Raw genomic sequence first — 14,590 nt, 5'->3', positions numbered from 1 at the left:
ATCAATGCTGGAAGGATGCAATTTTATGAAGAACTGCAATTTACATCAGCCTCTTTGTTTTTCTTTGTGTTTTAATTATGAGTGCTTGGCCATTGAATTTCAGTCTGCAGAACAAACCTTTTGTACACGCATTCCTTATGACACAGTTTTGATTTTTATTTCCTTTTGTGCAGGTAAATCATCTCTAACCCTGCATTCAGGATCTTGGTAGGGGGTGGTCCTTTGGAGAAGGTATTGTATAACAAGATCTGAGTAATTCTATTTATATAGACTTATCTTTTCTTAAAAAAAAATGTTAATGGATTTTATGTCTTTAATTTTAACTAATGGAGATAAATAATACAGGTTTTTGAATTTGTAATAATCTCTCATGTACTGGAGTCATTGTGAATTGGATTTTCTTTAATCCTTTTAGATCCCACCTTTTTTGTAAATTAATTTCTTATTCTTGCAATGGGAGGAGAAAGGGAGTAAGTATCAGGTATCAGTTTTCCTTTTTAAGTATACTCAGAGAGATGTTAGAACAATTGAATGTGTTGTTGTCATACCTGTCTCTGTCGTTAATCAAAGCCAGGGTTGTTCCAAGGCATGCAAGAAGCTTATTCTCCGTGGGCATTAGTTAACAAAAAAGGACATTGTCTCTGACTTAATTATAAAGCTTAGAAATGATCTGACCTGCTTGGTGCCAGGTTAGGTGGAGTGTGCAAGAGCTGCATGTCATCAAATCTTAAGAGTAATTGAAAGAGTAACGCTAGACGGCTATCTTGCTCAGATTAAAAAAAAACTGGGAAAAAAACACCCACTATTTTAGTTGATGAAAAAGCATTGAATAAAGAGAAGTTTTCTTCTTGTTGGTCCTGCCTCCAAGGGCTTTCTGGGTAATGTGGCTATAAGAGAGGGGGAATTTGAGCTTCATGGCTTTTTTTTAGTTTCTTCATTTCCCACCCGGAGTCTTTAAGTTTGAAAGGGATTTGAGAGAATCTTTGAGGTTAAAATGGACCGACCGGCAAGGGAACTTGCATTCCTCATTCTTGTTCTTGTCCGTGTGTCCCGTCAAGCCAATACCAGTAAGTTTTCAGTTTTTCTTCCCAATAATGGATTTATCCTCTGTGTAACTAATGTATGTGTGTAAATCTGAGCACCTGATAATAAATTATATTAAAGTATCCATTATATTTTTCATGGTTTCCCAGAATACACTATCTAGCCACAGATTTGGTATGTAAACAAAGAGCTGTAAAAGATGTCGATTTATTTTCTATATCATTTGTAAAGTTTAAAAAATGATGGAAGCATGATCATAATTATAACCCATGGAGATTATATATTAATTTCTGGAAAATATAATTTTGAACAACAGGCCAGATTGCTACTGACTGAGTCTGATGATCCTTTGAACAAGCTTAGAAAAGGCTGAAGAGTTTATACATTTCATTTATTTAATATAAAAATTGATGCATTAAACAATTATAATGAATTAATGTAATCGTGTTTCATTAAATTAACAATCAGAACTTTTATGAACTATTCTAAAAGTTGTCTTGCCCCTTTGAAGTAAATGAACAATGTGAGATTTATTGGTTAATTGACCAGTTCCCTTAATAGTTCCCTTAATAGGTTCTGACAAAATTATTCTTCCCTTAGTAGTTAATTAATTGTCCCTTAATTATTAATGTCATATTTAACGTAATAGACAATCAGGATATTAATTGTCCTTACAGAGTAATAACATTCATGTTAGCACAATGTTTATTGCATTAATAATATATATATATATAATATAACAAAATATATATATATATATATTAATATAATTATATATATATTAGGATTCGTGGATAGGTAGACATGGTGCTTTGTGAGTTTGAATCCTATGTGGGGAACAGTTGTTGTATCCTTCTTTAGTGCAGGGGTGGCCAACACTGGTCCTGGGGAGCCACAGGGTCTGCTGGTTTTTTTTCACCTTAAATATAACAATTATTTAGATCAAAGAAAAATGTGAGGAGAGCTAACTGTGTAATCAACTGCTTTAATTGATCAATTAGGAGCCAAGTAAAAACGAAAACGAGAAGACCCTGCGGCTCTCCAGGACCTGGGTTGGCCACCCCTGCTTTAGTGTGTCTCTTAATCTGAACCACAGCATGCAATATCAAATGGCATGAATAGATATTGCATGAAATGTAAGCCAGACCAACCAATCAATCTAATGTAACTAAGTCTATATTATTCTCTTCAGTAAAAAATCCACAAGAAACCCAAAAAAGTTTTTACTTGGCCAAGTGAAGTCTGGTCGAAAAAAGCAGATAGCTATTAGTGAAAGGCTTCTGAGATCTATTTAATTTTAAATATTTTTTCTTCCATTTGTTTAGTTACATGGTGTGTAGTATCTGATGCGGAACAGCAGAAATGTCAGGACCTTGCCAGCAATGCCACAGCCAGAAACATCCGTGGCAAACTTCAGTGCACCAGGGGCAATGATGCTATAGACTGCATGGTGAAAATTAAGGTACAGCAAAATTGACATGCTCTTGGTTTGAATATCGATAAATGTGGACATGACAGCAGGACTTATTTGATATATGTAATTTGTCAGTGGAGTAGCTGCATTTCTGTTTGCTACCTGGTATGGTTGCTACCTCAATGAATAGGTAAACCACCCATAACCCCATCTGATACTATTTTGCAGAAGACTCGAGTTGATTCAGATTCAGTGCTTTATCCATCTGCCCCTCCTTCAACATCCACACTAATAAAACGATTTTCCACTGTTCCACCTCAAAGCACTGTATATTGAGCGTGAACAAATGTTGTTTTGTGGGAGTGAATAACACCTATAGCAGAAATTGAGCCAGGAACAATGGCGAGTGCAAGTCGGGTGCTTCATATTGTGCAATTGAGGGTCATGGTGCTTTGTCGACCTTTTCTGGAGAACGGCACAGCGGACGCTGCCTCTATGAACCCTGACGACATCTACACCGCCGGCTGGTGCCATGGGCTGGAGTTGGCGGCCGGGGAGTCCTACAACGGACAGGGTGAGTTTTGGCAGAAAGCTAGAACTGCAGCAAACAAGAGAGTACAGAGAACAGGACGTGACCCTGTGTGAACCACAACCCCGCCCCCCATCAGTCACAAACAAGCCAACCTGTGTTCCAGCTGGCCCAGGTCCCACAACCTCCTGTGCATGTAAAACATGACACTTTTGTTTGTTACAAAATATGCTGTCCTTATAAGGCCATGTTTTCATATGGAGCATTGTCTTGCTGTGAAAAAGTATTTTTCTCCTGTCTATAATGATTTCTTCTATTATTGCATACTTGCCACACTGAATGGTTTCAGATCTTTAGGCAAAATGTAATATTTCATAAAGGGAACCTGACTAAACACAAAACTCACATTTTAAATTATTATTTCATTTTTAATGAAAATACTTATCAAACGACCATATCACCCATGTGAGAAAGTAATTGCCCTCATAAACGTAATAACTGGTTTCACCACCAGTAACAATAACGGCAAACAAATGCTTCCTAGAAATTGATATCAGTCTTTCACATCGCTGTGGATGAATTTCAGCCTGCTCTTCTTTGCAGAACTACTTTAATTCAGACAAATTGGTATGTTTTCGAGTATGAACTGCTTGTTTCAGGTCTTGCCACAGCACCTCTATTGGGTTCACGTCAAGACTTTGATTAGGCCAAAACCTTAATTTAGTTTCTTTTCAGCCATTCAGATGTGGACTTGCTTTTGTGTTTTTGGATCATTGTCTTGTTGCATGACCCAATTACACATCAGCTTCAGCTCACAGAGAGATGACCAGACATTTTCCTTTCTGGTACAAAGCACAATTCATGGTTCCTTCAATAATGGCAAGTCATCCAGGACCCAATGCAGCAGAGCATCCCCACACCATCAGACTACCACCACCATATTTGACTATTGCTATGATGTTCTTATTGTAAAATGTTGTAGTTGCAACATTATGATATAATGGACATAATAGGGACATAATGGGAACCATGTTGTTCGAAAAGTTCCACTTTTGACCTTGGAACATGTTTCCAAAAAGCATGGGGATAATCCAGGTGCTTTTTTACAAATATGACACGAGCATTGGTGTTGCTCCTAGTTAGCAATGGTTTTCACCTTGCTGATCTCCCATGAATCCTGTTTTTGCCCAGTCTCTTTTTTATTGTGGAGTCATGAACACTGGCCTTAGCTGAGGCTGGAGAGGCCTGCAGTTCTTTGGATGTTCTTCTGGGATCTTTTGTGACTTCCTGGATGAGTTGTCGCTGTGCCCTTGGAGAAATTTTGGCAGGCCGGCACTCCTGGGAAGATTCACCACTGTTGCAAGTGTTCCCCATTTGGAGATAATGACTCTCTCTGTGGTTTGATGGAGTCCCATAGCCTTAGAAATGGCTTTGTAACCCTTTCCTGACTGATACATTTCAGCAGCTTTTTTTTCTCATCTCTTCTGGTATTTCCTTTGATCATGGCATAGTGTCCTTGTAGAAACTCTGTGCTGACTACTTCACTCTGATGGTAAGGTTTATTATGAGGGAGGTTTAGAATCAATAGGGCTGGGTGCAATCAAGCCTGGCTGTAATCAATAAGCTATACCTAATTATCAATTAAATTTGGTTAATTAGTTGATTGAATAACTAAGAGGGCAATTACTCTTTCACGAGTGATATGGATGTTTGATAATGTTTTTCATTAAATAAATGAAATAATAATTTTTAAAATGTGTTTTGTGTTTACTCAGTTTCCCTTTGTCTGCTATTAAATTACATTATGTCTAAAGATCTGAAACCATTCAGTGTGACAAATATGAAATAACAGAGGAAATCAGGAAGGCGGCAAATATGAAGAGTCACCCATATGTTTCTCTAGCATGTTCAACCTTTTAGTGCCGACATAAAGGAGGGTGCGACACATTTTATTTTTGCACCCATGTGCAGTGCGCACTATCGCCTGTGCATTCCAGCGACTCTCTCACCCCTCCCCCTCCCCCTCCCCTCGCTGTCTGTCTCTCAGATGGCATCAGTTACTATGTGGTTGCTCTGGCCAGGAGGTCCTCCAGTGACCTCTCCCTGCTGGAGATGCATGAGCGCAGCTCCTGCCACCCCGGAATCCGCACCACCGTGGGCTGGACCGTGCCCATCGGATTCCTGGTCAACTCCTCGCAGATCAGTGTGGACGAGCAGTGCAACTTCCCCCAAGGTAAGTAACTTAAGCACCCCCCCTTCTCCCCCCACCTCCCGGTCTTACCTCCTCCCTCCTCTCCTGAGGCCAGTGCAGGGTAGTAGTGGTCATATCGCTGAACTCTGTTGGACTGCAGTTTTAAAATCCCAGCATTTGGGATGATGCTGTCATGCCCTTGAGAAAGATTCTGACATGCAAGGTCTAAGTTGAAATATTCTCTGTTGCCCCAGAGGATGATCTGTTAAGAAAATGGAAACTTGAAATCATATGTAGAAAAGGCACCCATATGCTTGGGCGATGCCTATATTTAGTATGAATTACATCAATTCATTAGCACTTAATTATCTTCTTACAACTGGATATTTAGCAGGTGAAATTCAAGACCAGGTCCCTTGCTCAAGATTACAGCAATAGTGCTTACCCCGTGATGTGACCTTACAACCTTCCAGTCACAATTCCCTCATCACCACACCATGCTCCATTCTACGTTCTCATGCAGTATATGCCCACAGTTTTCAGCAATTACACACTCACAAATGCAATCTGTTTGAAGACGGACATTGCTGATGTTTAACCTGTGTGAGGTAATGCTTCTCCCCTGCCCCTCCCTGCCCACTGTGGATGGCAGTGGTGGGGGAATTCTTTGGTTATAGTTGCGTACCTGGAGTAAAGGACCCAGAACACGACCCCAGAGGGAAAAATCCCAAGAACCTTTGCGAAGCCTGCATCGGGGACGAGAACGATCGCCACATCTGCGCCAACAACCACCGGGAGCGACACTTTGGGGAGGCAGGGGCTTTGAGGTGGTGAAAGGAATTCTTTTAATATTTGTGAAAATTGTTATTAACTTCTCTGGAAGGCCAGACCTATGATTGATAAGAGTGAATGCACCCTTTTCCACAGCTAGTTTCACATCTCCTGTAAGCAAACCACACTTTTAAACGTTGTTAAGATATGACAAAGCTAACTATGTCATTTTGTTGCCTTTGGCATTTTGCCCTAAGAAATTTGAAAAAATTGCTGGAGGTATCGACTATGTTGTTTGTGGCCATTGGTTCAACACTGTTTGAATACTGGTGATATGCAGAATCTGCAACGATGAGATTACTGAGTTCTTCCCAATCGCATTTCTGCTCATCATCATGTACAAATGTGTAAACTGCTACAGGCCCAGGGCTAGTCATTACGTACAGCATTTAGCAGACGTTCTTATGCAGAGTGACTTATATTGATTGCATTGCATGCAATCCGTTTATACAGCTGGATACTATTTTTTACTCAAGTAAGCTTGCTCAAGGGTACAACAGCAGCACCCCAGCTGGGAATCTAACCCACATCCTTTGAAGGTTACAAGCTTAGTTCCCTAACTTTTTGCTTCACTGCCACCCATGGTTGGGGTAGATTTAAGAAATGCCCTCTAAAGCCATTGCTACTGCCAAGGAAGGGCAGGCTGCGTTTAAGTCAGCACTCAGCAGGGCATCCCCAACTCACGGGCCAATCAGAATGCTGCCTTCGGGCTGCACAAGATGTCAGCCTGCAGAGCGGAAAAGAAACAATCATTAGGCTGTTGGCATTTCAGAGGATGCTCTTCCTTAATAAGGTGCGGGGACTGGACGGGTCCACACGGAATAAGCATTTTAAATCTGGGTGAAAAGCATGGAAAAGTAAAAGCAAAAAGAAAGGTAGGGTCATGGGATGATTTTTGGGCATGAGGGACAGAGCGAGGGGAGTCGGGTACGCTGGGGCAACGGCACTTCTCCCCCGACGAGCTGCTTAGTTTGACAGGAGCCCGTCTCAGCCGAGACAGATGGTCAAAGGGCAGATGACCAGGTCCTCTGCTGTTTCACTTCAAATCCACAGCAGAGGGGTGCCTGGCTAAGCTAAGCGTGGTGACTCACCTTCCCCCATCTGCCTCGGCATCCGCAAATATCCATAAATAAATACAGAAAAGAATGCAAATCCACATCTTTTCAGACATCTGGTTCAAAGTCAGCTTCATCAGCGTAACCCCCCGGGGGGTCTGGTGACGTCGCGCCATACCGCCTGACCGACCGCGTCGGGGGGCGGCGGCTTTCAGACGGAGGCTTGAGGGCGGCCCGCTGGGTCGACGCCCGGAAGAAGACGCGCGGGGAAAAGGCCCCGGAGCCGCGCTTCGCCGGGGGCCTGATGAGATGCGTTTGCCTTGCAGGTGCGTGGCGGAAAATCTTGGCGACGTGGCCTTCGTCAAACACACGACGGTCTTCGACAACATGCAGGGTGAGTGCGCGCGTCGGAGTCCCTCGTGTGGCTCCAGGTCACGTGTGTGCGGAAGCATGCGTGCAACGCTTGGTTGTGTGGACTGTTCTTCCTCAAAGTGGGTACACATTCATACGTGTATTAATTCATGTACATCTACTGTAGGTACCTGCTGTTTTGTACTGTGGGCCACAAAACAATCCATAATCACGGGCCACTGTTGTCAATCCATAATCAATTCCATTACAGGCATTTAGCAGATGCTCTCGTCCAACATGTTCACATACTGTAGCTGGATAATGCTGGTTAAGTACCTTGCTCAAGGGTACAGCGGCAGTGTCCTATTTGGGAATCAAGCCTGCAACCTTTAGGTTCCTTACCCATTATACTATACTGCCAGCCTAATCTAGAGGTAAGAAACACTGCTGATGAATGGTCCTTGTGGAAGAAAACCACACTGTCCTCGATTTCGAGCTTGGTCTTGAATCACACTGAATGCATTGGTTCATAATTGCCTCCAGAGAGAAAAAAGATTCAAGTGCAGCAGCAGTGTTGTTTTGCCATTTGTGCTGCCATGTTTTGTATTGCTTAATTCACAAAATAACACCATTTCTTATGTTACACAGCAGTGGATACATGAATTTGCTCATTGACAATCTGTCTGTCTGATAAGTGCGGTTCATTGAAATTGATCACAGTCATGAACATTGGACTTGCCTGTGCCTCCTGCGTAAGGAAATAATCTCTGAAAAATGTAATTACATTTGGAAAAATGGGGAGAAATTGTATTCAAATGTAAAAAGTCAAGCTTTTCTTTTCTGGCCTTCAAAAGTTTTCATATATTAGTAGCATTTATGGAACAAGATTATGTTAATATATCAATGTTGTATGGCTGAAAACCTTCATTTTGCAATACTATCCCTGAATGGTTGTGCAATCCAGCAATATGGTAAAAGTCATGCCATTTTCAATGTGATCTCTGTCACCCCTTAGTTGGAAACCCCATAGGCTACAAAAAACCTGCAATTTGTGTCAGTCCTGAGCTGGAAACCATCAAAAGTATAGTCGTGCCTGACCCCACACAAGTGATAAAAAAACCCGCTGTACCTTTGTACTACACAAGATGGCAGCCTTTTGCTGTTTTGTTGGACAGAGCAAGAATGGTTGGTATTGCCTGCGCTGGTAATGTGAGTCAGCGGCAGAGACAGCAGTGGTTCACGCAAGGCTCCTTTCGCCTCAGAGTGTTTTGATTAATACGACCTGTCCCATTCAGCTTATATAACAAATGGTAAGTTCCACAGAAGCGGCTTTGTTCTCCCTGCGCCCCGCTTTATGCCTGAAGTCACGTCCGACATTAACGAGGATTATTCCGCTGTCCACGTTGAAGTAGGAACTGCATCCTAATATAGATTCTGGAGTCAGGCCGGTGGTTCTGTGCTTCAGTATTGTGGGTTTTGTCTTGTGTCAGTTGGGGGCACCGTGGGGGTCTGAATCAATAATTATTCAAAGCGGGACCACGGTTCCTTTGTGAAAGTCATTTTCCCAGGCTTTAAATGTTTAGGCTTAACAGACAGTGACAGAATGGAACTGATATTTTTCGGACCCATAGATCATCACCTATATGAGCTTCGCTAAATATATGTAACTTTTAACTACTGTTCACCAAAAAGACAAACAGACAGGCAGTCAGCCAGTAAGACACACGGACACACACACACACACACACACACACACAATCGCCTACCTCTTCCATTTATTGATTTATCATAACAGGACTTACCACTCATGTGAGAGGATGTGAAATGGCAGACTTGGACATTGTGTTCTTTTTATGCTCATATAAGGAATTGTGTTTTTCACCCTCGTTAGCGTGGTACTCTGTCATGTTGCCTCTAATGATTTGACATGATTTCAATCCTCCTCCGCCATGTTTTCCTCTTCCTCTTCTTTTACTTGTCTTCAACCTTCTTGGTCTCTGTGGCCTTTTCGCAGGTAAAAACCAGGAATCCTGGGCAATGGACCTGGAGCTGGAGGACCTGAAGCTGCTGTGCACGGACGGGATGGAGGCCTCCCTCTTCGACCACAAGACCTGCCACCTGGCCACCGTGCCCGCCAACGCTGTGGTCGTGCGCCTGCAGGACAAGTGCCGGGTCTACAAGTTCCTGGAGCGTGTGCAGGTCAGTGTGTAGCTGAGCAGGGGGCTGATAGTGTATGTGCAGGTCAGTGCATAGCTGAGCAGGGGGCAGGCGGAGCGTGTGCAGGTCAGTGTGTAGCTGATTAGGGGGCTGATGGAGCATGTGCAGGTCAGAGCGTAGTTGATTAGGGTGCTGATAGTGTGTGTGCAGGTCAGTGCGTAGCTGATTAGGGGGCTGATGGAGGGTGTACAGGTCAGTGCGTAGTTGATTAGAGTGCTGATAGTGTGTGTGCAGGTCAGTGCGTAGCTGAGCAGGGGGCTGATAGTGTGTGTGCAGGTCAGTGCGTAGCTGATTAGGGGGCTGATAGTGTGTGTGCAGGTCAGTGCGTAGCTGATTAGGGGGCTGATGGAGTGTGTGCAGGTCAGTGCGTAGCTGAGCAGGGGGCTGATAGTGTGTGTGCAGGTCAGTGTGTAGCTGATTAGGGGGCTGATAGTGTGTGTGCAGGTCAGTGCGTAGCTGAGCAGGGGGCTGATGGAGCGTGTGCAGGTCAGTGCGTAGCTAAGCAGTTGAGCAACAGTCTGACCTCACTGAAATTAATTTAAACATTTGGTGAGAATTTATAAAATAAATAAATTACTTGCATAGATCCTCACAATGAAGGACAGAGTACAATAGCCTAAGGACCTGCTTTGTGTATTTCTGCCTCATCTTCAGCTTCCATCTTCTTACACAATGTGTCAGAATGGGCTATAAAGTCAAACCATCCACAGCCTTAGTTGCTCATTGATTCTGACTATATCCCAGGGCTTTCATTACTGTTACTAAGTCACTGCAAGATGAGAGCCTTTGAGAATGAATGTTGCCCATAGCAACACAAGCAGCAGTTAATGCTTGTTTGACTCTGCCTTATTTGAAAGGAATGAATATTAAATATACAGCTTATTCTCTATTTTACATTTTTACCCTCAGAAATTGGAATGCCCAATCATATTTGTAGTCCTGTCCAACCGCTGCAATGTCTGTCAGTTCAGGAGAGTTCACCGGAGCATGCACGTCCTCAAATATATTTATTTAATCCTGCTGTTCACCAGCTGTGTTGCACAGTCATTGTACTCAAGTACTCAGGTAGCTAGCATAGGCAGGGGCTGTGGGTGTTCAATCCATCAGATGCATCACTGCTGTGTGATAAAGCAGGGGATACCCTGCCGACTGCAGCCCTCTCTCATTGGGCAACACTGTGTCCGACAGTGCCACGCCCAAAGGGATTCCAGGACACATTTTGCGACTGGTATGGTCAGGATTTGATAGCTGAACATGGGGTCCATCCGTGTTGCGGTTCACCTCTTTCTCCGCCTTCTTTTCCAATTCCACCCTTTTCCATGCATTCTGTTTCCCCCTACTTCTCTTTCCCTCAACCTTCCCTTCTCTTTTCTTTTTTCCTCCATTCTCTCCATCGCTACCTTCCAATCTCTCCTCACAATAATCCTCCCCATCTCCCTAACTCGCTCTCTCTCTCTTTACGTCTCCTTCAATTGCCTCCCTCATTTCCTTAATTCCTCCCTTCCCTTTATTCCCCCCTCTCTTTCCGTCTCTCCACCAGACGGCGTTCGGTAACGCCACACAGGGATTCTCCCTCTTCAGCTCGGCGGCCTACGGGGACACGGACGTCATGTTCAATGACGCGACCAAGAAGCTGCTGAGGGTGATGGGAAGTTACACATCCTGGCTGGGGCCCAGCTACACCAGCGTGCTGCAGGCCTTCGAATGTGAAGGTGAGCCACTGACCCTGGATCAGTTTCTGTGCTTTTTTTTTAAAGGAAGGCTGAGGATAAGATAATGGTTGGATTAGATTTTTATAGGAGAAGATGCTGGCGTTGTAAGCACACGGTGCATTACTGTTCAGGTTGTCTTGCGGGTGACACTAGACCTGGCTCTTTCGACACAGATCCGAGAATAACGGAGTTCATGACTCAGTGAGTGAATGAACGAATGACCGGTTTATTTGACAAGGTCAATTGACCAGATGCCAACATGAAAGGCAAAAAACGACTTAATCCATTTAAGTAACTAAGTTACTCTCAGACTGAGAGGACACAGTTGGCCATTGCCCGGCATATCCATTATACGCAATGGGCTAACTGTTAGCTGCATTCACTGAATTAAAAAATGGACTATAAAAACACTTATTTTCTTTCTCAGTTCTCACACGGTTATCCTGCATTCTCTTCCCAGGTTTGTGTTGATGGGATTGGAGGACCTAGCGCCCGACACCCCCACCCCAGCTACCCCGGTATCCTCCAGCCTCTGCGTGGTGTGGTGGCAGTTAGGGGTCTCCACTCCCAAGCCCTGCGGTTTTCTTTCTGCTCATGTATTCTCCTGCTTTGGCTCGTTGTAATGAAGTAGCTGCATTTACACGGTGCTTTCCTGCTGTCAGTTCTCACGGTTGGTATGGGACCACCATACCCGCCTGGGAGTCACTGAACACCGCCAGTGGATTAGCTCTGCTCTCCCTCGCTCGTTTCCATCCCTCTCCCTGCAATTTAATATGTGGAACTGGCTGCAGAAACACTTTGGCAACTAAGAGAAAAGGTGGATTTAAAAGAATCGGATTATGGGGTTGAACCTTTGTAATGGTGCTGCTATATATATATATGAAATTAACACATATCGCTTATTAGGTGTTTTACATGCTGCACAAGGGTAATACGCAATTAAAGCACAAAGTGGTCAGAGAGGTTTCACGGTAATGTTTTACCAGGAAAACTTTTTACCTGATTGTTTCAAAACTAAAATGCCATGCTAGGTGCCTGAGAAACTTAACCTGGCTGTACGGGATTTTTTTTTTTTTTGGAAAATGTTCTCTGTGTTATGCAAAAGCGTGAGACCTTTACATTTTTAATGTATTAATATTGGTGCTTCAAAAGGTGCTGAAAATTCTCAAGTCTCAAAGTGTCTAAGGAAAGAAATTAAGTGTCTATGACAAATGATTTAAATAAAAAGCTATGTGTAAATAATCATATTCTGCTTAAAAGTGTAGCAGGGTTGCATCAAGTAAATATAAGCAGCGTTAACACACAAAGCTGTCTCTTTCTTGTCCTTGAGTAAACCTGCTGGCGAAAAAATGATTTTTTCACTTCATGTAATGGAATGTGCACACTACGGCTGCCAGAATTAATTTCACAGTTTGAACACAATTCTAACATCAAAAGAATTAGTTTCATTTGAATGGAAAAATTAGCATTCAAAGGTGTAAGCAAACAGTGGTATATTTTAATTTGCGTCGCCTTCAAACATTTTTACCTGCTGAACGCGTTCCTTGTCATCCTCACATAATCTCATTGTCAGAATAAATTTCTTCCTCTGTTGTAGTTATTTGTTTGAAAATTATCCAACCTACACTAAAGCTGCAGCATCATGGCTGAAAGCTGTGAACCAACCATTAATGATTAGATTACCTCTCCTGAACATCGAAGTAAAGTTTGGAACGTATTTGGATTTTGTGAAACTCATGGAAAGATACCACAGAAGGACACAGTGGTTTGCAGAATTTGGAAAATGGAGCTCAGATGTCACAGAAAAGTAGTTGAGGGCCCTTTGCATTTTCATATAAACTACATTAATTTAGCTGATGCTTATCCACAGTGATTTTTTAAATGTATAGAAACATAAATGCATTCACCTGATTAATATTAATAGTGCCAATTCTGGCTAATAGCATTCCCAGACCAGCATGTATATAGATAGATAGATAGATAGATAGATAGATAGATAGATAGATAGATCGATAGATACTTTTATTTGTCCCCGTGGGGAAATTGGTTTGCAGCATAATCACAAGGCATTTCATCATAACATTACAAAAAACACTAATAGACATACTCATACACATATTTCACACATTGCAATAAATTAGGTGTAAAATATGTAAAAAATAGAAATAAAATAAATAGTTAAGATGGGGGTAACTCCTGCCCAGACCAGCTGGACATCCTTTATGACTAGGAAGGAGTGGTCAAAGTGCATGGGGGACAAAAAAGTGCTAGTGCATTACCCGTTTAGAAGCTTAATGGCTTGTGGAACAAATGAGAACTTGGATCTATTTCTAGTAAATAGAGAGGAGCGATATCGTCGCCCAGATGGCAACAATTCAAATGAGGAGGCAAGAGGGTGCCTCTGGTCACCCACAATGTTGTTTGCCTTATTCACCGTTCTGTCTCTGTAGATGCATTCCATACATGGTAACTTGATCCCTAACAGTTTACTGGCCGTTGTTACAGTTTTTTTTGACTACATATGATATATGCATGCAACATCACTAAAGCACTGGTGTGTGTTAACTAAAAGTATGCTAACCAAGAATTCTCAATATATACAGATTACAACCATGACAAGCCCTAAGAAGAGATCCATAAAACTATTTTAAAAATGACCTAAAGCCATGAAATGCCAACACGTGAATTACTAAAAAAGATGAGAGTGCTAGGGGGTAGCGTTGGGTGGGGAACCCCAATGCATTCTGAAGAGGTAGTTCTTCAGTGATGAGGAGAGGCAGATTCTATAAATGTTGCACAGATAAAATCTGCACCCCTGAGAAGAAAAGCTGGTTATAGTTTGGTCAAGGTTACCCCAAGGCTTCTTGAAGTAGAAGAACTCTGAGTGAACTCTCATCTAACATTTAGATTGAGAAATAAGTTTTGCAATTGAGAGGACTGGTTGGTAATGTAGAGCACATCAGTCTTGGTTTAGCTTTGGATTATGGTCAATCATCCATCCAGAGTCAGGTATCTTTCAGGCAAGCTGAGATGCAAAGTGGGACCTGAGTGTTGGATGGAGGGAAATGCTTGGTATCTTCAGCATAAAAATGGAAGGAGAAACAATGGAAGGAGATGACAGACCCAAGAAATTGGATTTAAAGTGAAAAAGGGGGCCAAGTACAGAGCCTTGGGGAACACCTGTCATGAGCAGTAAATATGCCACCAAGCCAGGAAACCACTCACTTGTAAACTTTGCATGTGTTT

At 42.6% G+C, this 14,590-nt stretch overlaps 1 protein-coding gene across 1 annotated transcript; it reads left to right on the top strand.

The window, feature by feature from the left end:
* Positions 1 to 632: 632 nt before the first annotated feature.
* otomp (otolith matrix protein) lies at positions 633 to 12,640 on the top strand. Its single transcript, XM_064338857.1, has 9 exons — positions 633 to 1,067; positions 2,370 to 2,506; positions 2,930 to 3,032; positions 5,035 to 5,220; positions 5,831 to 6,005; positions 7,391 to 7,458; positions 9,430 to 9,614; positions 11,173 to 11,344; positions 11,805 to 12,640. Exons 1-9 carry the CDS (start codon positions 995 to 997, stop codon positions 11,813 to 11,815), a joined length of 1,110 nt encoding a protein of 369 aa, XP_064194927.1. The 5' UTR covers positions 633 to 994; the 3' UTR covers positions 11,816 to 12,640.
* The last annotated feature ends 1,950 nt before the right edge of the window (positions 12,641 to 14,590 follow it).

Source organism: Anguilla rostrata, chromosome 6 (genome assembly GCF_018555375.3).
Source record: "Anguilla rostrata isolate EN2019 chromosome 6, ASM1855537v3, whole genome shotgun sequence".
NCBI lineage: Eukaryota > Metazoa > Chordata > Actinopteri > Anguilliformes > Anguillidae > Anguilla > Anguilla rostrata.
Note: the sequence above shows the minus strand (reverse complement) of the source record. Positions and strands in the feature narration are given on the sequence as shown.